Source organism: Mobula hypostoma, chromosome 5 (assembly GCF_963921235.1).
Source record: "Mobula hypostoma chromosome 5, sMobHyp1.1, whole genome shotgun sequence".
NCBI classification, from domain to species: Eukaryota; Metazoa; Chordata; class Chondrichthyes; order Myliobatiformes; family Myliobatidae; genus Mobula; species Mobula hypostoma.
Genome location: NC_086101.1, coordinates 169,701,879 through 169,726,670, shown reverse-complemented (window position 1 = coordinate 169,726,670; position 24,792 = coordinate 169,701,879). Strand labels below are relative to the sequence as shown.

General features: G+C 42.3%; 1 protein-coding gene across 3 annotated transcripts in view; it reads left to right on the top strand.

Moving 5' to 3' along the window:
- Positions 1-24,792, top strand: part of snx25 (sorting nexin 25) — a 294,956-nt gene that overhangs the window by 20,137 nt on the left and 250,027 nt on the right. For all 3 annotated transcript variants that reach the window (XM_063049392.1, XM_063049391.1, XM_063049390.1), the window contains exon 3: positions 14,953-15,037. In XM_063049392.1, coding sequence (XP_062905462.1) covers positions 14,953-15,037 — 85 coding nt within the window. The remainder of the gene's footprint in view (positions 1-14,952; positions 15,038-24,792) is intronic.

The following is a 24,792-nucleotide window of genomic DNA, read 5'->3' as shown; positions in this document are numbered from 1 at the left end:
TCTGTTGTTCTTTCCCCCTTGTGCTAAGTCAATGTACTGATGTAAGTTGGAGAGCATGTAAAATAAGGTTTTTCCACTATACTCCAGTACATGTGACAATAATAAACAAATCTGACCAAACGTCAGCACTGGGAAGTTCTGACACAAACTGGAAAGACCAGTTATCAACTTTGAACACAACTATTTCCAATCACCTGCTTATCCTTGTGTGTAATTTCTCCTTTGTCCCTTACTGATTTCATTTTAACATCCTTTTATTCCACTGACTTACTCCTGATACCTCTCATTCTGGCCCTCTACCAATTTTTTTTTTTGTCAGTTAACTCCATACTAGAACAACAGGAATTCTGCAGATGCTGGAAATTCAAGCAACACACATCAAAGTTGCTGGTGAACGCAGCAGGCCAGGCAGCATCTCTAGGAAGAGGCACAGTTGACGTTTCAGGCCGAGACGCTTTGTCTCGGCCTGAAACGTCGACTGTGCCTCTTCCTAGAGATGCTGCCTGGCCTGCTGCGTTCACCAGCAACTTTGATGTGTGTAACTCCATACTAGGTCATTTTTTATCAAATAATTGCAAGCTGTTTTTTTTAAACTTTTGTTACTTTATTGTCAGTGGAAGCAGCACCATATTAATTGAATTGTGCCCCTGTCAATGTTGCTGAACAAAATAAGTACAATTTAATTTCCAGTATACAGTAGTCTGGAAAACCATTACGTATTTAAGATAGATCTAAGCAGCTCTTATTTTTTTCCCCTGTATTCATATGTGAGTAATCCTGCAGTGGTTGGAGGAGGTAATCAGCTAGGAAATAAGCTAGCTCCCCTGATAATGCTGCTAATTTTCCAAGTGAACTGGGTGTTGAAGATAACCTGGAAGGTAAATTCTGAATTACAAGTTGCATGTTAAGTATTAACATGGAATCTCATCGTATGCTGAAGTGGTAGGGGTCATGAACTTTAACTTCAGGCTTTTGAATTTGTGTCTTATCACAACAGAAGGGTACAAAAGTGTGTAACAATGAAAATGTCAAGATAGCTTTAGGAATGTGCACAAAGTGCTGGAGGAACCCAGCAGGTCAGGCACCATCTATGGAGAGGAATAAACAGTTGACTTTTCTGACCAAGACCCTTCATCAGGACTCCTTACGGGCTTGATAAGAGTGGATTCAGAGGGATGTTTTCCAGGGATGGCAGTCTCAGAATAGGCAGTAGGCCAGTTAGGGATGTAATGAAGAGAAATATTATCGTATTCATGTTTTAAATTTACATACCTAGGGTATAAATGCCATAAAAATTCATTTTCTGCAGCACAGTACAATGCAAACATAAGCTCACAGAAGCATGAATTACACATAACTTGGTCAAAATAAACATAACATTACTGGAAGTTGAGAGAAGGAAAAAGGAAAGATGGGGGATGGGGGCGATTCTTCAGGTTAGTTCAAGAACCAGATGGCAGTTGGGAAGAATCTGTTATTGAACCTTGAGGTGTGGGTCTTCAGGCTGCTGTACCTTCTGCCTGACGGCAGCATTGAGAAGAGGGTATGAGCAGGAAGGGTAGGGGTTCTCACTTCCCTGACGCATTGGCTCTTTTCCATGATGACGGAGAGAGCTGTACCCCTGATGGGGCTGGCTATGTCCTCTACTCTGAAGCTTCTCTTGTTGCTTTGTACTTGAGTTTCTATACCGGCTATGACGCAGCCGGTAAGGATACCTTCCACTGTACGTTCAGTGACATGAATCTTTGAAATTTTATTTATTTACTTTTAGAGTGTGGAACAGGGCCTTCCGGCCCAATGAGCTGCACCACCCAGCAACCCACCTATTTAACAGTAGTCTAATCACAGGCTCCAAAGGTAGTCATAGCTGAAGGGTGATAGTGGGGACGAGCTCCCACTGCTAAACAAATGCTCTTCATGGCGTGCGCCTCAACAGCCTCTGACAACCAAGTCCAACTGCTGGCCTTCACGTGTGGCATAGTTCTTATGCCCGGCGGAGCTGTTCTCACTGACAGGAGAAGGGGCAAAGGCGGGCCACTGGCACCTTAAAGCCAGTTGCTCCGGGCAGATGGGGCTCGTTAACCACAGATGGTAGCTCACTTAGGAGAGGGAAAACTCCGATTTCAGACCTTCGCTGTCTTGCGGCTATACCCGCTCACGGGAAAGGCTTTGGGAGTAAACCCCAAGGGAAAATCCGGAGTCGGAGTCCCGAAGGCGGCTGACTGCTGTACCCAGCACCGGCACGGCAACTCCTGCGATGCTGCTGGCACCAAACTGTATCGACTTTCGTCGTTTCTTTGGACCTGTCATCAGCATGGAGAGGGGGGTCCCACTGCATGGGCAACAGACAGATCTCCAGATCAACTCTGCCCTGGCTTGCGCCCTGGAGAAGCTACTCCCACTGACTACCAGAGGCGCAGTACCCATGGTCGACCACGACCGACGGGGGCCACACACACAATCACAGGCAATTTACAAAGACCAATTAACCTACTAACCAGTATGTCTTGGGACTGTGGAAGGAAACCAGAGCACCTGGAGGAAACCCACATGGTTATGGGGAGAACGTCCAAACTCCTTACAGATGGTGTTGCAGTAGCGTAGTGCTAACTGCTACACTACCATGGAGCCCACCCATTCTTCACTAAGAGGTTATTAAGTTTATTGGAAAAAGATTGATACATTTCTGGAGATGAACAGATACAAAGGTAGTGAATGAAAATGAAGCTAAGGTAAAAGATTTAGATAGCTTACACCTTCTCCTAGTATTGTTGTAATTGACCATGGGGCTTCAGACATCCACTGAATAGACCATTTATAAAACAGTGATACTTGCAGTGACAAGCACTTGTACAATGTTCATTTGTCAAATATACCATAATTATTGATGATCATTTCTAGTAACATGAACTTCTTTGCTGTTGAGGATATAAATAAAGGGAGTACTCTATCATGCCTAAGAGAAGCTATTTCACTTCTGTCATCATTCTGTTTGTTTCACTGCTACTGAAACATTCAGATGCGTGCAAGGGAAACATCATCTCTGCATCTATCTTCTGCAATCTTTACAAGTTTGACATAATAAGAAATGTGAGGTTCTGCTGATGCTGGAGATCTAGAGATGCATACGCAATGCTCAAAGAGCTCAAGCAAGTCGGTCAGCATCTATAGAGAGGAATAATGAATTGATGTTTGGGCCAAGACTGTTCATCAGGACTGGAAAGGAAGGGGGTGGGGGGGGGAGGGAGGAGAAAAAGTGCAAGCTAGAAGGTGATAGGTGGAGCCAGGTGAGAGGGAAGGTAGGTAAGTGGGGGAGGTGATCTGTGGAAAAGGTAAAGGGCTAAAGGCATCTGATAGGAGAGCAGAGTCGAGAAAGGGAAGGAGGGGGGCATGTTTTTATAGGACCACCTCTCACTTTTCTAAACTCAGTCAAGCAATAGTAGATTTGACAAAAATAATTTACCTTTTGGCTGATCATATTTTCAATGTTACCACTTTAATAATAAATTATAATACATTCCCCATTAACATCAGGTTAACTGGTCCAGAGTTCCCTGTCTTCTCCCTTCCACATTCCTTAAGTAGTGATGTTACATTTGGTACTTTTCAACCTGTGAGAAATATTCTAAAATCTTTGGACCTTTGTATGATGACAACCCATGCCTTCAGAATTCCATAGTCACTTCTTTCAAAACTTTGAAAAGCAGATGTTCACTTTCTGGTGATGTATCAGTTTTCAATCCCACCAATTATTCCCACGCTGAGTTTGTTTTCAGCGCTTTGTTCAGTTTAGGCATTATTCTTCAGTATTTAGATTTCCAGCCATCTAACGAACGTCATCAACATTTATTGAATTTCTCTGACATTTCCTTTATTCACCAATATATTTTTCCTGTCTCCTGTAACCCATCCACGTTATCTTTTGGAATATAGAACAGCACAGGAACTAGCCCTTTGACCTACTCTGTCTGTGCCAAACACGATGCTGAATAAAACTAAATCTCTCTGCCTACACATGATCCATATCTCTCCATTCCCTGCATGTTTGTGTTTACCAGCCTCTTAAATTCCACTGTCATATCTTGTTATTGGTAAATTGAAAGAGTGAACTCAAAGCTCTGTGGCAAGAAAGTCATAAATTGAATAACCATAATTTAAGTAGTTGTAGATTTACTCTTCGTGGCCCTTACAAGGTACTCACTGTTCTTCATGGGGAGAAACTTGCTCTGTGCATCTCCTTGCTTTATATGTAGAAGTTTTTGTATTTTTCATATTTTTGACTACTTGACTTTCATGTCTCGACCTTCCTTTGCTGAATTTTCAGATGTTCCTAATCCACAGGCTTGTTGCTGGTTTTGGCAGTAAGTCATTGAGCTCTGATCTAAAACTACTAATATTTGGCACAGCCAGACTGTTCGTCCAGTGGAATTTTAGTGCCTTGTAGGGGTATATGTTTTCATTGTTTTAAATATTAAACTTAGTTTATTTGTTTTTGTGTCCTAGAGTGTAATTTGCCAGTTTGCTGCTGCCAACTCGTGCTTCATACTTTATTGTAGTTTGATATAGTTTGGCATAAATTCTGTCATGCTATTATTCCTCATCCATGAAAGTCCATTAACTGGCTGATTCCTGTTTTAAATCACCAGCAGTTGCCCAGCAGTAGGGGCTCTGGTACACCCAGTACAAGTTCAAGACCATAAGACAGAGGAGCAGAATAAACAAGCTGGCCTATCAAGCCTGCTCCGGCATTCAATCATGGCTGATCCTTTTTTTCGGATGGTAGTTTGCCTCCCAGGTGCAAGGGTCTGGGATGTTTCTGATCGTGTCCATGGTATTTTGAAGTGGGAAGGGGAACAGCCAGAGGTTGTGGTACATATTGGTACCAGCGACATAGGTAGGAAGAGGGAGGAGGTCCTGAAAACAGACTACAGGGAGTTAGGAAAGAGGTTGAGAAGCAGGACCTCAAAGGTAGTAATCTCAGGATTACTGCCTGTGCCGCGCGATAGTGAGTATAGGAATAGAATGAGGTGGAGGATAAATGCGTGACTGAGGGATTGGAGCAGGGGACAGGGATTCAGATTTCTGGACCATTGGGACCTCTTCTGAAGTAGGTGTGACCTGTACAAAAAGGATGGGTTGCACTTGAATCCAAGGGGGACCAATATCCTGGCAGGGAGGTTTGCTAAGGCTACTGGGGAGAGTTTAAACTAGAATTGCTGGGGGGGTAGGAGCCGAACTGAAGTGACGGAGGAAAGGGAGGTTGACTCACAAATAGAGAAAGCTTGGAGATAGTGTGAAAGGGAGGATGGATAGGTGATAGAGAAGGGACGCGCTCAGACGGATGGTTTGACGTGTTTATTTTAATGCAAGGAGTATTATGAATAAAGTGGATGAGCTTAAAGCATGGATTAGCACTTGGAGCTATGATGTTGTGGCCATTATAGGGACTTGGATGGTGTAGAGGCAGGAATGGCTACTTCAAGTGCCAGGCTTTAGATGTTTCAGAAAGGACAGGGAGGGAGGCAAAAGAGGTGGGGGCGTGGCACTGTTGATCGGAGATAGTGTCACGGCTGCAGAAAAGGAGGAAGTCATGGAGGGGTTGTCTACGGAGTCTCTGTGGGTGGAAGTTAGGAATAGGAAGGGGTCAATAACTCTACTGGGTGTTTTTCATAGACCACCCAATAGTAACAGGGACATCGAGGAGCAGATAGGGAGACAGATTCTGGAAAGGAGTAATAATTAATAGGGTTGTTGTGGTGGGAGATTTTAAATTCCCAAATATTGATTGGCATCTCCCAAGAGTGAGGGGTTTAGATCGGGTAGAGTTTGTTAGCTGTGTTCAGGAAGGTTCCTTGACACAATATGTAGATAAGCCTACAAGAGGAGAGGCTGTACTTGATCTGGTATTGGGAAATGAACTTGGTCAGGTGTCAGGTCTCTCAGTGGGAGAGTATTTTAGAGATAGTGATCACAGAATTGCCCTGAGAACATCTGTTTCCAATTTAGGCTTCCAAGTTCCTGCCTGATAGCCTCATATTCCCCCTTACTCCAATTAAATGTTTCCCTAACTTGTCTGTCCCTATTCCTCACCAATACTATGGTAAAGGAAATAGAATTGAGGAATAGGGACAGACAAGTTAGGGAAACATTTAATTGGAGTAAGGGGGAATATGAGGCTATCAGGCAGGAACTTGGAAGCCTAAATTGGAAACAGATGTTCTCAGGGCAACGTATGAAAGAAATGTGGCAAATATTCAGGGGATATTTGTGTGGGGTTCTGAGTAGATACGTTCCAATGAGACATGGAAAGAATGGTAGGGTACAAGATCCGTGTTGTACAAAGGCTGTTGTAAATCTAGTCAAGAAGAAAAGATGAGCTTACGAAAGGTTAAAAAAACTAGGTAATGATAGGAATCTAGAAGATTATAAGGCTGGTAGGAAGGAGTTTAAGAATGAAATTAGGAGAGTCAGAAGGGGCCATAAGAAGGCCTTGGCGGACAGGATTAAGGAAAACCCCAAGGCATTCTACAAGTATATGAAGAGCAAGAGGATAAGATGTGAGAGAATAGGACCAATCAAGTGTGACAGTGGAAAAGTGTGTATGGAACTGGAGGAAATAGCGGAGGTACTTAATGAATACTTCACTACGGAAAAGGATCTTGGCAGTTGTAGGGATGACTTGTGGCAGACTGAAAAGCTTGAGCATGTAGATATTAAGGAAGAGGATGTGCTGGAGGTTTTGGAAAGCATCAAGTTGGATAAGTCAGTGGGACTGGACGGGATGTACCCCAGGCTACTGTGGGAAGCGAGGGAGGAGATTGCTGAGCCTTTGGCAATGATCTTTGCATCATCAACGAGGACAAGAGAGGTTCCAGAGGATTGGAGGGTTGCGGATGTTGTTCCCTTATTCAAGAAAGGGAGTAGGGATAGCCCAGGAAATTATAGACCAGAGAGTCTTACTTAAGTGGTTGGTAAGTTGATGGAGAAGATCCTGAGAGGCAGGATTTATGAACATTTGGAGAGGCATAATATGATTATTAATAGTCAGCATGGCTTTTTCAAAGGCAGGTTGTGCCTTACGAACCTGATTGAATTTTTTGAGGATGTGACTAAACACATTGAGAAGGTAGAGCTGTAGATGTAGTGTATATGGATTTTAGCATGGCATTTGATAAGGTACTCCATGAAAGACTTTTTGAGAAAGTAAGGAGGCATGGGATCGAAGGAGACATTGCTTTGTGGTTCCAGAACTGGCTTGCCCACGGAAGGCGAAGAGTGGTTGTAGACGGGTCATATTCTGCATGGAGGCCGGTGACCAGTGGTGTGCCTCAGGGTTCTGTTCTGGGACCCCTACTCTTTGTGATTTTTATAAATGACCTGGATGAGGAAGTAGAGGGATAGGTTAGTAAATTTGCTGATGACGCGAAGGTTGGGGGTGTTGTGGATAGTGTGGAGGGTTGTCAGAGATTACAGTGGTACATTGATAGGATTCAAAACTGGGCTAAGAAGTGGCAGATTGAGTTCAACCCAGATAAGTGTGAGGTGGTTCATTTTGGTAGGTCAAATATGATGGCAGAATATAGCATTAGACCATTAGATCATAAGACCATAAGACAAAGGAGTAGAAGTCGGCCATTCGGCCCATCGAGTCTGCTCTGCCATTTTATCATGAGCTGATCCATTCTCCCGTTTAGTCCCACTCCCCCGCCTTCTCACCATAACCTTTGATTCCCCGGCTACTCAGATACCTATCAATCTCTGCCTTAAATACACCCAATGACTTGGCCTCCACTGCTGCTCGTGGCAACAAATTCCATAGATTCACCACCCTCTGACTAAAAAATTTTCTTTGCATTTCTGGTAAGACTCTTGGCAGTGTGGAAGATCAGAGGGATCTTGGAGTTTGAGTCCAAAGCTGCTATGCAGGTTGACTCTGGTTAAGAAGGCATACAGTGCATTAGCCTTCATCAATCGTTGAGTTTAAGAGCGGAGAGGTAACATTGGAGCTATATAGGACCCTGGTCAGACCCCGCTTGGAGTACTGTGCTCAATTCTGGTCGCCTCACTACAGGAAGGACATGGAAGCCATAGAAAGGGTGCAGAGGAGATTTACAAGGATGTTGCCTGGATTGGGGAGCATGCCTTATGAAAACAGGTTGAGTGAACTTGGTCTTTTCTCCTTGAAGCGACAGAGGATGAGAGGTGACCTGATAGAGGTGTATAAAATGATGAGTGGCATTAATCATGTGGATAGTCGGAGGCTTTTCCCCAGGGCTGATATGGCTAGCACGAGAGGCCATAGTTTTAAGGTGCTTGGAAGTAGGTACAGAGGAGATATCAGGGGTAAGTTTTTTATGCAGAGAGTGATGAGTGCGTGGAGTGATGAGTGCGTGGAATGGGCTACCGGCGGCGGTGGTGGAGATGAAAATGATAGGGTATTTTAAGAGACTCCTGGATGGCTACATGGGGATTAGAAAAATAGAGGGCTATGGGTAAAGCCTAGGTAGTTCTAAGGTAAGGACATGTTCGGCACAGCTTTGTGGGCAGAAGGGCCTGTATGCTGTAGGTTTTCTATGTTTCTAAGAAATTTCTCTGACTCTGTTTTGAAAGGGCTCCCCTCTATCCTGAGGATGTGCCCTCTTGTCCTAGACTATTCCACCATGGGAAACATCCTTTCAACATCTACTTTGTCTAGGCCTTGCAACATTCGAAAGGTTTCAATGACGTCCCCCCCATCCTTCTGAATTCTGTCAAATGTTCCTTGTATGATAACCTTTTCATCCCTGGAAACATCCTTGTGAACCCTCTCCAATGTCAGCACATCTTTTCTAAGATGAGGAGCCCAAAACCGTTCACAATACAAGGTGAGGCCTCACCAGTGCCTTATAGAACCTCAGCATCACATCCTTGCTTTTGTATTCTAGACCTCTTGAATATGCCCTCTAAACCTCTTGGCATTTGCCTTCCTCACCACTGAATCAACCTGCAAGTTAACCTCCAGGGTGTTCTGCACAAGTTCAAGTTCAGTTTTGGTTTGCCCTGATTTAGCTGCTGCAATCTACCAGATAGTGTTGCCATCTTTGGGGAAGACAATAACCAATAGGCATATATGTGTGTGTATTTGAAGGGGACCTTAAAAAAAATTAATGTGGCTCTATGCCTTTGATTTAATCTTCCTTGCCGTCTACACTTGTGTTACATAGTTAACTGGATGAAAGTCTGGGAGTGAAAGTCAAACTGCTTTGTGCTACTGTGTTTATCTGGTGTAATTAAGACCACCTTGTATAATCTCAGTTTGTGTTCTTCAGTTGTTACCTTGACTGTGTCCAAAATCTCTACACAAAATCTGGGATCTCTACTTTAATAAAAGGTGCTTTAAGTCCTGCAAGTACCACCTGTAGATTATACTCAAAGTGCTGATGTTGCATCATGTGTAACATGTATAAATGGTTGGAATTTAGCTTGTGATAAGGTTACCATAGTACAGTACTGTGCAAAAGTTAGGCAGACATGTATAGCTAGCATGCCCAAGTCTTTTGCACAGTTTTGTAGTAATTTTGTGTATTGCACTGTACTGCAGCCGCAAAAAGAAACATAACAGATGAACGGTGATAAACCTTATTTTGATATGGGTCTCTATTGTGGACTGAGAGTGGGAAGGGGGCAGGGAGAAAGGAATCATAGTTAGGAAAAGGGGAAGGGAGAGGAGAGAGAGTGGGAAACACCAGAGAGACATTCTGTAATGATCAATAAACCAATTGTTTGGAATCAAATGACCTTGCCTGGTGTCTCAGGGCTGGGTGTGTCGGCGTTTGGACTGCCTTCTCTACCACCTTTCCCATACCCCTCCCGCGGTGCTCCACCCTCACCATTTTCAATGTCCTTTGCATCTGTCAGATTTACAAACTCGCTCTGTGCTCTACCTTGACAAATCCTGTACTGTGCAAAAATCTTGGGCACCCTAGCTATAAATATGTGCTAGACTTCTGCACAGTACTGTAGGTATTCAATGTAAAACCATGTTAGCATGGTTGGATTGCAGAGATGAGAGTTGGGAATCCTCTCAAGCCTTTGTCTTTAAACTTATAATGTGCATTTCTTAGGGTTATACTGTCAATCCTGAATTTGATAATATATTAATGGCCTTTTATTCCAATTTCTAAATGGCATGATGCATTTCTGAACTGCAGAGAGCCATCAATTATGTATATCTTGAGTTATCTGAGGTGCACTGTGTCATAAGTTGATGCTGTTTGTGGCATATACATGTAGTGAAATCTTAGCTAATGTCACAAAGTTTTTCACTGCCAGCTTAAAACGGACATGGAAAAATGTTAGCATTTTGGGCACTCTAATATTACTGGAAATTCTCTTTATTCTATTTTGGTATCTCAGGAGATGAAGGTACTTCTGTGGTTCCATGCTTAATGTTTTCATTTATAGTGATGTAGTTTTAAGGTGCTGTGACCAGCATGAGCTCTAATCGTCAGCATATAACCTGTAGCACCAGAGATCCCAACAAACTAGACCACTGTTATACTAAGATGAGGAAGGCCTACTGTTCCTTGCCCAGACTGCATTCCAGTAAATCAGATCACTTGGCTGTCTTTCTACTTACATACAGGCAGTGGCTAAAGAGCAAAGCTCCAAAGATTAGGACAGCAAAGAGGTGGTCACGGGAGGCAGATGAGTGGCTACGGGATTGCTTCGAGTCGATGAACCAGACTGTGCTCAAGGACTCATCTGTGGATCTGAATGAACACACCATGGTTGTAACGGACTGTATTAAAGAAATTGTAGACAAGTGTGTACCCACAAGATAATTCAGTTTTCCCCAACCAGAAACCCTGGATGAACCATGAGATCTGCTATCTGCTGAGAGCCAGATCAGAGGCATTCGGGTCTGGTGACCAACAAAGTTACGAGAGGTCCAGGAAGTTATTTCATCGGCAAAGTGGTAAATCGGAGCTAAACTTGAAATCAACAATGAATACTTAATAGTTGTGGCAGGGCTTCAATATTATCACCTCTTAGAAAGTTAAATCAAGTGACGTTGGCAACAGCAGGGCTTCACTTCCAGATGAGCTCAATGCCTTCTGTGTTCACTTTGACCATCAAAGCATGGAGGACTCATCACAAACACCCTCATCCCCCAATGATCCTTTGATTTCAGTCTCTGAGGCTGACGTGTGAGCAGCCTTCAGGAGAGTGAACCCTTAAAGCATCTGGCCCAGACAGGGTACTAGGCCAAGTACTAGAGACTGTGCTGACCAACTGGCTGGAGTGATCACTAAGATCTTTAACCTCTTGCTTCGGCAGTCTGAGGTACCCAGTTGCTTCAAGCAGGCTTCAATTATACCGGTGCTAAGAAGAGTGTGGTGACCTGGCACAATGACTATCATCCAGTAGCAGTAACGGCCACAGTGATGAAGTATTTTGAGAGATTAGTGATGAAACATGTATCAACTGCTGTCTGAGAAGTGACTTGGATCCACTCTAATTTGTATACTGGAGCAACAGATCCAGCAGATGCTATCTCATTGGCTCTTCACTCAACCCTGGAAAATCTGGACAACAAAGATGCATATGTCAGGATGCTATTTATCGACTACAGTTTGGCATTTAATACCATCATCCCATCAAAACTAATCAATAAGCTCCAGGACCTTGGCCTCAATACCCCCCTTGTGCAATTGGATCCTTGATCTCCTCACTTGTAGACCCCAGTCAGTTCGGATTGGCAACAAGCTCTCCACGACCTCCATCAGAACAGGTGCACCACGCGCTGTCTGCTTAGCCACCTGCTCTACTCACTTTACACTTATGACTGTGTGGCTAAGCACAGCCCCAATGCCATATTCAAGTTAGCTGATGATGCCACTGTTGTAGGCTGAATCAAAGGTGGGTGATGAATCAGCATATAGGAGTGAGATTGAAAATCTGACTTGAGTTGTGCCACAACACCAACCTCTTGCTCTTTGTCAGCAAGACCAAGAAGCTGATTATTGTCTTCAGGAGAACAAAACCAGAAGTTCATGAGCTAGTTCTCATCGGAGGATCAGAGGTGGAGAGGGACAACAACTTTAAATTCTTTGGTATTATTATTTCGGAGGACCTATCGTGGGCCCGGCACAAAACTGCAGTTACGAAGAAAGCGCGGCACTGTCTCTACTTCCTTAGGAGGATGTGAAGATTCGGCATGACATCTAAAACTTTGACAAACGTCCGTAGATGTATAGTACAGAGTCCTGTCCAGTGATTGCTGCATCACAGCCTGGAGTGGAAACACCAATGCTCTTGAACAGAAAATCCTACAAAAAGTAGTGGATGCAGCCCAGTCCATCACGAGTAAAGGGCATGCCAACCATTCAGCACACTTACTTGAAATGCTGTTGCAGGAAAGCAGCAGCATCATCAGGGACCACCATCACCAGGACATGCTCTCTTTTTGCTGGTCACCAAGAAGGAAGTCAGGAGCCTCAGGACTCACACCACCAGGTTCAGGAAGTTATTCCCCCTCAACCATCAGGCTCTTGAACCAAAGGGGATGTCTTCACTCAAATTCACTTGCCCCATCACTGAAATATTCCCACAGCTAATGTACTCACTTTCAAGGACTATTCATCTCGTGTTCTTGATATTTATGATTTATTTATTTATTGTTATTTCTTTCTTTCTTGTGCAGTATTTGCACAATTTATCTTTTGTTCTCTGGTTGAACACCCAAGCTGGGGGTCTTTAATTGATCCTGTTATGGTTGTTATTATTCAATAGATGTATTGAATATGCTTGCAAGAAAATAAATCTCAGGGTTGTATATGGTGGTATACAGTATACAGTGGCATGCAAAAGTTTGGGCATCCCTGGTCAAAATTTCTGTCACTGTAAATAGCTAAGTGAGTAAAAGATGAACTGATTTTTTTTTTAGATTATGAAGACATGTAGTCCTCTTTTATTGTCATTTAGTAATGCATGCATTAAGATTTCCAAAAGACAAAGTTAAAGATGACATATTTCTTTAATATTTTAAGCAAGAAAACTTTTTTATTTCCATCTTTTACAGTTTCAAAATAACAAAAAAGGAAAAGGGCCCAAAGCAAAAGTTTGGGCACCCTGCATGGTCAGTACTTAGTAACACCCCTTTGGCAAGTATCACAGCTTGTAAATGCCTCTTGTAGCCAGCTAAGAGTCCTTCAACTCTTGTTTGGGGGATTTTTGCCCATTCTTCCTTGCAAAAGGCTTCAAGTTCTGTGAGATTCTTGGGCCGTCTTGCATGCACTGCTCTTTTGAAGTCTATCCACAGATTCTCGATGATGTTTAGGTCAGGGGACTGTGAGGGCCATGGCAAAACCTTCAGCTTGTGCCTCTTGAGGTAGTCCATTGTGGGTTTTGGGGTGTGTTTAGGATCATTATCCTGTTGTAGAAGCCATCCTCTTTTCATCTTCGGCTTATTTTTTTACAGGCAGTGTGATGTTTGCTTCCAGAATTTGCTGGTACTTAATTGAATTCATTCTTCCCTCCTAGCATTAAATATTCTACGTGCTACTGGCTGCAACACAAGCCCAAAGCATGATCGATCCATCTCCATGCTAAACAGTTGGAGAGGGGTTCTTTTCATGAAATTCTGCACCCTTTTTTTCTCCAAGCATACCTTTGCTCATTGCGGCCAAAAAGTTCTATTTTAACTTCATCAGTCCGCAGGATTTGTTTCCAAAATGCGTCAGGCTTGTTTAGATGTTCCTTTGAATCTTCTAAATAGAACTTTTGAATAGAAAATATTAAAGAAATGTGTCATCTTTAACTTAGTCTTTTGGAAATCAGTTCATCGTTTACTCACTTAGCTATTTATTCACAGTAACAGAAATTTTGACCAGGGGTGCCCAGACTTTTGCATGCCACTGTATGCCACCATATACAACCCTGAGATTCATTTTCTTGCAAGCATATGCAATACATCTATTGGATAATTACAACCATAACAGGATCAATTAAAGACCCTCAACTTGGGTGTTCAACCAGAGTGCAAAAGATAAATTGTGCAAATACTGGAATGACCAGGAATGCCACTGTATGTACTTTGAATTCGTCTGTGTTGTGTCATGGCCCTAACTTTTTCAGGAGCAGCTCTTCTGTCAATGAGTAAGAATGGGTAGAATAACAAAAAGTGGCAGAAGCTCTCAGCTGGTCAGGCAGCATCTGTGGAGAGAGAAACAGAATGATTCTTGATTAATGTTTAATCAAGCTGAAGCTGTCTAAGGTGATATGGAATGGACATGTATATTGGCCAGACTATTTACTAGGCTTGTACTCCATTTTGCAATGTAATTAGATATGAACTTAGGACTTTTACAATATGTCTCATGGTGTCAAAGTACGATGGTTAATGTAGCTACTTGATCATCTACTTCGATCTCCAAAATTGATCCTTAGTTTAAAAGGCAAGTGCACAAGGAACATTAATTGAAAATATATATGAATAAAAATCGAGCTGTCATTAATAATGCCAAGTATTTCCAAACTTAGTAGGAAGCTGTCTGAGTATCAGATTTTGGGTAATTTACTGTTATTCCTTTATATATACTGTACAAGCTTCGGATGTTATTTGAAGAAGGGAGTGATTTCATAATTATGCTTATTGAAAGGATAACCTACGTGAACAGAATGGTTTGCTTATCCACCATTGCAGTGGCTTATTAGTTAACTAATTCAATCTGCAATGATTTTCTGGCAATTTTAGGATGGAAATCCAACACACAATGAGGATGAATGTATTATGTGGCCAATGATTAATGCCATAGGAATGTAACCAGAAAAATTGCCATCATTACTGAGACTGTTCTTTTGATCTCCGTGAATACTTAGTAGGTTTAAGCCCCATCTTCTACTCACCATTAAGGCAAAGTTGTATGTCCAAAATCATCATGTTCATAATGTATAAATATTCAATTTCAGGGCCGCCTGTCAGGCATTTCATCTGAACCTGTGCCCACACGAAGAGTAGTTCTTTCACACAATATGGACAAAGCACTGAAAGAAGGTACGTTTGTCTTTAATTATTCTGAAAGGGTGGAAAGAAAAATGAGCAGACAAATAACTTGAAGTAATTTCTGTAAATCCTCGGGTTATGGACTATATTACAAGTATAAAACTTAAATGAGTACTGGAATTGTTAAACCGTTTTTTTGCATATATTAAATTGGCACAGAACTGTGCAATCTATTTGAGGTCATGTGATGAAAATAAATTCTGTTTTGATTAAATTTATAAAAAATATTTCACTGCAGTAACCAGTTGATTATCCTGTAATTGGGCACTAATGTGCAATTGGGTACGAAGATACTCTTCCATGCATTCCCTGATCGTTTTGCAAAATTGATTTTCAAAGAAGTTAGTTGTGTTTGTTTAAAGACATAATAAGGAATTATTACTTAGCACTGATTTAGAAGCAGACTATTCCACACATACCGGACTTGCACTTAGTAGAAATTGGGCAGAGCTTACTTTCCAAAGGCTTGTTAAGTCATAGTCATAGTCATACTTTATTGATCCTGGGGGAAATTGGTTATTGGTTAAAAGGATTATCTTCCAAGTGTTCAAAGTCCTAAGTAAAATTCAAAGTTCAAAGTAATATTTATTATCAGAGTACATACATGTCACCACAAATAACACTGAAATTCTTTTTCTGTGGGCATACTTAGCAAATCTATAGAACAGTAATTGTAAACAGGGTCAATGGAAAACAAACTATGCAAATATAAATAAATAGCCATGAATAAGGAATTTGAAATAACAAGATGAAGTCCTCAAAGTAAGAACATCAGTTGTAGGAATGCCAGAAGTAGAATGAATTTAGTTATCCCCTTTTGTTCAAGAGCCTGATGGTTGAAAGTAGTAGCTGTTCTTGAACCTGGTGATGTGAGTCCTGAGGCACTTGTACCTTCTACCTAATGGCAGCAGCAGGAAAAGAGCATGATCCTGGGTGGTGAAGATCTTTGATAGATGTTGCTTTTCTATGGTAATGCTTCATGTGCTCAGTGGTTGGGAGGGCTTACCCATGATGCACTGGGCCAAATCCACTACCTTTTGTAGGATTTTACACTGAAAGACATTGATGTTCCCATACCAGGCCGTAATGCAGCCAGTCAGCATACTTTCCATCACATATCTATAGAAGTTTACCAAGGTTTTTGATGACATGCTGAATCTCTGCAGACTTCTGAGGAAGTAGAGATGTTTTCGTGCTTTCTTCACAATTATATTTGTATGATGGGTCCAGGATAGGTCTTCTGAGATAGTGACATCCAGGAATTTAAAGTTGCTGACACTCTCCACCTCTGATGATTATTAATTCATGGGCCTCTGGTTTCCCTCTCCTGAAGTCTACAATCAGTTCCTTGGTCTGATTGACATTGAGTGAGAGGTTGTTGTTACACCACTCAGCCAAATTCTCAGTCTCCCTCCTGTATGCTGATTCATCACCAATCTGAACTGACTGGCATCTACAAGTGAGGAAATCGAGCATCCAATTGCACAAGGGGGTATTAAGGCCCAGGTCTTGGAGTTTACAGGTTAGTTTTGAGGGAATGATGGTATTAAATGCTGAGCTGTAATTGATAAAGAACATCGTGATGTATGCATCTTTGCTGTCCAGATGTTCCAAAGTTGTGCAAAGAACCAACAAGATGGCATCTACTGTAGACCTGTTGCTTCGGTAGGCAAATTGGAGTGGATCCAAGTTGCCACTCAGACAGGAGCTGATGTGCTTCAACACCAGCCTCTCAAAATACTTCAACACTGTAGATGTAAGTGTCACTGGGCGATAGTCATTGAGACAAGCTACCACGCTCTTCTTGGGCACTGGTATGATTGAAGCCTGCTTGAAGCAGAGAGGTTGAAGATATCAGTGAATATACCACCTAGTTAGTCATCACAGGTCTTCAGTACTCGGGAGGATACTCCATCCGGATGGAATGTTTTCCTTGGATTCACTCTCTTGAAGGCCGCCTGGATAATTTCTTCAGATACTGAAATCAAAGGATCATCAGGAGACATGGGGTGCGCGATGGTTCCTTCCTGTTCTGGTGGTCAAAGTGAGCAAAGAAGGCATTGAGCTAATCTGGAAGCGAAGGTCTGCTGTCCCCTATGTCACAAGATCTAACTTTGTAGGAGGTTTTGGCATTCAAACCTTGCCACAGTTGTCGAGCGTCCCTCATTGATTCCAGTCTAGTCTGGAATCTCAACCTCACCCTGAGTTGGCTTTCTTGAGGTCATACCTGCATCTCTTGAAGCATTCTTGATTTCCAGACTTGAATGCCTCTGATCTGGTTCTCAGCAAATTCCGGATTTCATTGTTCATCCAGGACTTCTGATCGGGGAAGACCCTGAATGATTTCATCGGGACACACTCACCATAGCTGTTTTAATAAAGTCTGTAAAAACCCTGGTAGAGTCATTCAGGTCCTTAGATGAGTTCTTGAACACGGCCCAGTCCACTGACTCGAGGTAATCCTGTAACCATTCTTCTGCATCCCACTACGACCTCCTTAGTTGTCTTGATTTCTGGAGCCTTGATTTTTAAGCTCTGTCTGTATACAGGTAATTGGAGTGCAACTGAATTATCCAACTTGCCAAAATATGGTCTCGGGAGGGAACGATAGGCATTATTTATCGGAGTGTATCAGTGGTCTAGTAGGTTAGGACTTCTGCTGTAACAGGTTACATGCTGGTGATAATTGGGCAGGGTTTTCTTCAAACAGGCCTGATTAAAGTCACTGACTATAATTTGAAATGTGTCAGGATAGGCTGTTTCTTACTTGTAGACAACATTGTGCAGTTTCACAAGGGCTTGCTTATAATTGGTAGCTGGTGTTTAAAGTTCAAAGTAAATTTATTAACTAAGTGCTTATACAGTATGCCACCATATACTACCCTGGGATTCATTTTCTTGTGGGCATTCACAGTAGATGCAAAGAAATATTTACAGGTTTGCCATTCTGATGCAAAGCCTCGTCGGCCAGGAGTATCCCAGGTTAATTAAGCTGCCAGACAAATAATTATTTGTGATATGAATATTACTTATTAAAGCTATTGACATAATCAGATTTTTAAATGATGATTTTCTCACAACAATTTGTACAGCTTCTATTTCATACTAATTATAGTTTGAAAAACAAATATTTGCTTGATATTGTTCATGTTTTTTAATCATTTTGCCTGTTTGTATGAAAAATGAAAAATATAAATTATTTGTGCTTTCCTGTAATTTTCATGTTCCATGAAAACGAAAAGTGGTGTTTGATCTCCTTAATGGCCTTCAGAGCAATTCCATCTTCTTATAACTTAGATGGTAATTAGATTTTGTCTCTGTTATCCACCCAATTTTAAATGGTGTTTGAAGTTGTAACTGGGCATCTGAAAAGCTCTATCTTGCTTACTTGGTCATTTTTCATGAGATTCTAATGATGCATTAAGCTATTTGTATTCAATGGGATTTGATCCTATTCTCATACATTAAGATATGTGAATGTGGACAGCAGCAGGTGGAATCCAGGACAAGGGGGTAGCTGCAGCTTGGCCTGTGTGAATCAGGTACTGCTCTGCATTAATTAAGATTTATGTTACTGTTTGACCAAGGCCTTTACAAGTGAAAATGTTCAGCAACAAAGCAAACATCATAAATCAACAATGTTCCCTCTTTATCACTATGACAGGGAAGTTAATGGAAAAAGTTCTGAGGGACAGGATTAGTCTGCACTTGGAAGTCAGATTGATTGCTAAGCTAGTTTTGTTAGGGGAGATCATATCTGACTAGCTTGCTTGAACTTTATGAAGAGGTGATATGATATATTGTAATTGATGTGGTCTATATGGATTTCAGTGTCTTATGAGGGAATGTTGGGTGAGTTGGGGCTTTTCTCCTTAGAGCAAAGGAAGATGGGAAGTGACTTGATAATGGTGTATCAGATGATAAGAACATTGATAGAGTGGACAGCCAGCTCAAGGCAGAAATGGCTAATATGAGGGGGTACGATTTTAAGGTGATTGTGGAAAAATAGAGAGGATGTCAGAGGTAGTTGCTTTTTAAAACACAGAAAGTGGTGGGTGCATGGAACATGCTGCCAAGATGGTGGTAGAAGCACAATAATCAGAGATATTTAAGAGACACTTAGATGGGCATGTGGATGAAAGAAAAAATGAGGGCTATGCAAGAGATTGATCTTGGAGTAGGTTAAAAGATCAACGCAACTTGTGGGCGAAGGGCCTGTATTATTCGATGTTCTATGTAAATAAGGCTGTTGTCCTTAAACCTAGGAAACTGGTCTAATGGGCTGGAGCCTGTGTAAGTTTCTAAATATGATCTAAAATTGCTTGGTAATAGGAGGTAGAAGTTGATGGTGGAGGGTTGTGCTTTGGTTGGACCCCTTTGACCAAAAAGATTGGTGCTGGAACATTAACTGTTATGACGCTGTAATGATTTTGATATATTAATTTTAAAAAGTATGATTAGAAAGTTTGCAAATATTGGTGATAACGTTGATTGCAAGGAGAATAGTCTTTGAGTTTTAGGATAATATTGAGTTTAATCCTAGTAAAGTGAGGTGATGCATTTTGGAAAGGACTAATAATGATGCATCATATAATGAAAGATGGGGCCCTACAGAGTACAGAGGAGGGGACCTTAGTGTGCAAGTTTAAGGGTTCCTGCAAGTGGCAATGCAGGTAGATGAGGATAGATACCTTTATTAGCTGGGATGTAGGATATAAGAACAGGGAGGCTATGTGCAAATTTATAAAACATTGATTAACCATACCTGGGCTACTGTATGCAATTCTGCAGTGACACTACATAAAATACATGATTGCCTTAGATAGGGTGCAGAGGAGATTTGACAACATGTTGCCCGGGATGAAGTGTAGTTTGAGGATCGAGTGGTGGTACTACTACTACTACTACGTCGACTCAGGCCTAGGGGGCCGGCGTCGGGCATGAAGACGGACTCTCCACTTCTCCCTCTCCCTCAGTGTGTTCAGTTCATCTACATTAGCTGCGCCGCTGTCTTCTAGGAGCGTGTTGACCTTAGTCTTGGCAGGGCTCCCAGGGTTCATCCTCCCGTTCTTGGGCTCCCATATGATGACTAGGCTGGCAGGTAGCGCGGGGTGGCGTAGACAGTGCCCCGCTAGTTGCAGTCTTTTCACCTTGATTTTAGTGGTGAGCATCGGTAGGTTGTTATAGAGCTCGACGTTCGTTATGTGCTGTTGCCAACTCACATCAAGAGCCACTCGGAGCATTCATGTACAGCAACTATCTAGAGACTTGCGCATCATCCTGGTGAGTGTCCACGTCTCACATCCGTACGTGAGAATGGACACTATGACTGCTATGAAAATCCTCTGTTTAAGCCCTCTGGTCAGGTTCGACTTCCAGATTTCCTTCATGTCGTTCATAGCCCTCCATGCCAGCGCCTTCCATATCTTTATGTCCTTCTCCGAACTCATCATTCTTGACCCGAGGTACTTGTAGTCAAAGACTTTCTTAATGGTATCATCCTCTATGGTCTTGAGAGTACCTTCATTGCAGTTAAACGCCATGTACTGTCTTTTTAGCGTTTAGGTGAAGTCCAACTTTATTGCATTCTATTTCCACTTTTGTCAGTAGCTGCTGTGCTTCCTCCATCTGGTCAGAGAGCAGGACTATGTCATCTGCAAAATCCAGATCTGTGAGTGTAACTGGTCTGACCCTTTTGGTTCGCCCTGGTTTTATGGTAAAACCAAGCTTGTCATGATCTTTGGTAGCTTGACGCAGAGCGTAATCAAGGACAATTATAAAGATGTAGGGTGCCAGAGTGTCTCCTTGCAGCACACCAGCTAGGAGCTCGAACACTGCTGTTTCTCCGTCTGGTGATACAACTTTCAGCATGGTTTTGGTATAGAGTGGTAAGGTTAGGTTATTTTTCTGAAGTAGAGAAAATTAAGGAAGTACCTTTTTGAGAAATACAAAATTATGTGGGGCATAGACAAGCTAGTTAATAAGACTTTTTCTCTCATGGCAAAGGCCTCCAAACCTATAGGACACACAGTATGTTTAAGAGAAAAGGCTGGAGGGTTTAGATGGGATCTAAGGATTTCTTTTCAGTCAGTTGTTGCCATTCAGAATGCACTGCTCTAAGTTGGCAAATAATATAACCTAGACACACAACTTCTGTAATTTCTGGGTGGGGCAAAAAGAATCTAAATGCTAAATCCAGATCTATAAAAGTCTACATACTGTAGATGAGCAATTTCATTCAAGGCCCACAGATCTATCTAAGTTATTGAACATGTTTGAAGCTGTACATACAGTATAGGATGCAATCCATGTAAACAGCCAGATTTTCAATCTCCCTCCTATATGCTGATAAATTGCCATCTTTGATTCGGCCTACGACAGTGGTGTCATCAGCAAACTAGCAGATGGCAATGGAGCTGTGCTGAACCACACAGTCCCCTGGTCTACTTGCTTTATATCTATGACTAAGCACACAAATGGAAATCCAGTGGGTCAGGCATCATCCATGGAAAGAAATAATCAGTCAACGTATCGGGCTGAGACCCTTCATCAGGACTGGAAAGGAAGGGGGAAGGAGGAGGGAAAGAAGTACAAGCTGGAAGGCTGTAAGTGAAGCTAGGTGGGATGAATTGCGACGCTGGGAGGTGATGGGTGGAAAAGGGCTGGAGAAGGAGGGATCAAGAGAGGAGAGAGGACCATAGGAGAAAGGGAAGGGGGGGGGACACCAGAAGTAGATGAGAAAAGGTATGAGGGGAGTCAGAGCAAGGAATGGAAGAAGGGAGAAGGGAGAAAAGTACTAGAAGTTAGAAAGTTGATGCTCATGCCATTAGGTTGGAGGCTACTTAGGTGGAATATAAGATGTCGTTCCAATAATTATTTGTAAATAATACCCTTTTTAAAACCAAAAGCAAGTAGAATGTATTGTTTCATTTTCCTTATTATAAAAATAGTTTGAGAAAAACAATTTAAGAGTTTTTAAGTTTAAAGAGCAACCTTTTATATCTGCATTTTGTTTTCAGTCTCTAATTCTATAGATGTGGTGTAATCTAGCTTTATCAGCCCATCAAATGTCGTCTTGTGTGTTTATAAGTGGAGGCTGAGGAAGTGAAAGTTCTGAAATAGAAAACATGATTGAAGGGAACCATGGCTCAAGTCTGCACCTGGAGGAGGAAAAATAGTTGCTTCTTACAATATTTAACAGAACTAAAAGCCATAATCTGCAAGTACAATGCAGTTAGTCTGGTAACTTCAATTTTCAACCATGCTGCCAACTTAAAAAAAAAAGCCAGCAACTTCTGCAAATGCACTTTCAGCTCAGGACCTTCAAAGGCTGCAGAGAAGATATCCTTTATAGATTTTGCTGTTCACCCTCCCTAGCTACTCACTCATCTTCATTCCAGCTGAGATAGACCCTAGAAAAATCTTATGGACTTATTCCATGTGAAGGTACAAATCCTATTTATGGTCGATTGTGAAAATTACATAATACCACTGCTGCCTTGCTTGCCTCTGTTTCTCCCTTTGCTGCTGAAATATGTTCACCTGCACATTTCAAAAGCATGTCACTTATTTGTACCCTCATGTCTTTTGTCCGTGCAAGTTTTATTTCTTTGCACTTCACTCATTGAACTTCAACTTGCATATCCATTTTACCACGTGGACTACTTCAGGCTGTAACTATAGTCATCACAATCAGTCCCTGGAAGTGCGCAATATCCCTACTGATGCTAATGCTTCAGTCACAAATTCATCGCTTTATCTTCCATGTCTGGAAAGAGGAGGATGTATTTTCTCATTACCTTGCCTGCAACTCATCTCCAAGCTTCAGAATAGAGCGGAGTTATTTGTAGAGCAAGGTCAATCTCTAGTTTGCACTATGGAACCAAGCGTGTTATAAGGTGAGTTTTTGGAAATAATCTGACAGACAGGTTTAAACTGGAAAGGCAGGATTAATCAAAGATGGAGACACAACAGACTACATACGGTGGAATCTGGAGCACCACACAAAATGCTGAGCAGCATCTGTGGAGGAGAAATTGATGGCCCAGTCGCTTGATCTGAACTTAAAGATGGAGGAGCGATAGCTGGCACAAATTAGGTGGAGGGAAGGGGAGGAGCAAAGTTGGCAGGTGTATCCTGGTGGGGTGGCGGTTGGGGGAGGTGAAGGAAAAGCGGGAATCACACAAGAAGCTGTGAGATGATGGGCAGGTGGAGAGGGTTTGGGAAAGAAATATGATTATGGTGGCAGGACAGATTAGGAGGTGAGAGTAAAGGGATGGTGGGGTGGGGGGGGAGACAGTTAACTGATATTGGAAAATTCAATGTTCATGTTGCCCATTGTAGGCTAACCAGGTTGGAATATGAGGCACTATTCCTCTAGCTTGCATTTAGCCTTATTTTGGCAGCGGAGAACATAGAACAGATATGTTGGTGCTGGAATGCAGAGAAGAATTAAAATGGCTGGCAACAGAAGGATCCAGAGTGAAGATTTTTGGCTAAGTGGTCACTCAGTCTGCCTCTGGCCTCACTGTAGAGATGTTACAACATGAGCACTGAATGCAATAAGTAATGCTGGGGGTTTGCATATGAAAGACTGCTTCACCTGAGAGCGCTGTTTAGGGCGCAGGATGGTGGAAAAGTAGGGACGGGTGATATTCCTCTTGCATTTAGAGGGGAAAGTGCCTGGGAAGGCAGGAAATGGCTGGGGAAGAATGAGCAGAACCACAGAGTCACAGAGAGAATGATCCCTGTGGAACAGGGAGGGAAGGGGAAGATGTGGTTGCTGTTGGGATCCAGTTGTTGTTGGCGGAGGTTGTGGAAAATGACTTGCTAGGTATGTGGACTGGTGGGGTGATAGGTGAGGACCAGGGGAGCTCTATTCCTTTTCAGCCCTGGGAAGGAATGGGGTAAAAGCGGAACTGTGTGAAAGAGGAGATGTGAGTGAGGGCCCCATCAATAACAGTGGGGGTAAAACCTATTTACTGAAAAAGGAAGACACGTTGGATGTCTTGGAGTGGAAGGCCTCATCTCAAGAACAGATGCTGTGAAGATGGAGGAACTGATAAAAAGTAATTGTTTCTGTACAAATAACAGATTGGGGGGAAGTGTACTTGAGTCAACTGTGGGAGTTGGTGGGTTTTTTTCTCTTAAAGGTCACCTCCCTTTATTAGGGAGAGATTGTGCCTGGCCTACTTGATTGAATTTTTCCAGAGGTAGTAAAGAGCTTTGATGAGGACAGTGCAATTAATGTGCCCTGCCTGGACTTTGTAAGGCCCATGACAAGGCTTCATGTGGTTTTGTGATTGGTAGCTACTGGCCAGTGTTGTACTGCAAGAATTGGTGCAGAGAACCTTCTTGCTAACGATTTGGATGTGAATGTCAGGGTATAATCCCACACTTTGATTTCTAAAAAATGCTATTCCTTTCTCTGTTTCTACTGTATCCATTCTCGGGATGAGACTATCCATTCAAGAACATATGAGGTGTCCTCCTTCTCTCTTCCCCGCCCCCCCCACAAAGAACAAAGTTTCCCTTCCACCATCGATGCTGCTGTCACCCACTTAAAAAACTTAGAAATAGTAACATAGAAAAGCTACAGCATGTTACAGGCCCTTCTGCCCACAACACTGTGCTGACCACGTAACCTACTTTAGAAACTGTCTAGAATTTCCCTACCACATAGCCCTCTATCTTTCTAAGCTCCATCACTTCAATTTCCCACACATCTGCCCTCATCCTATCCTCCT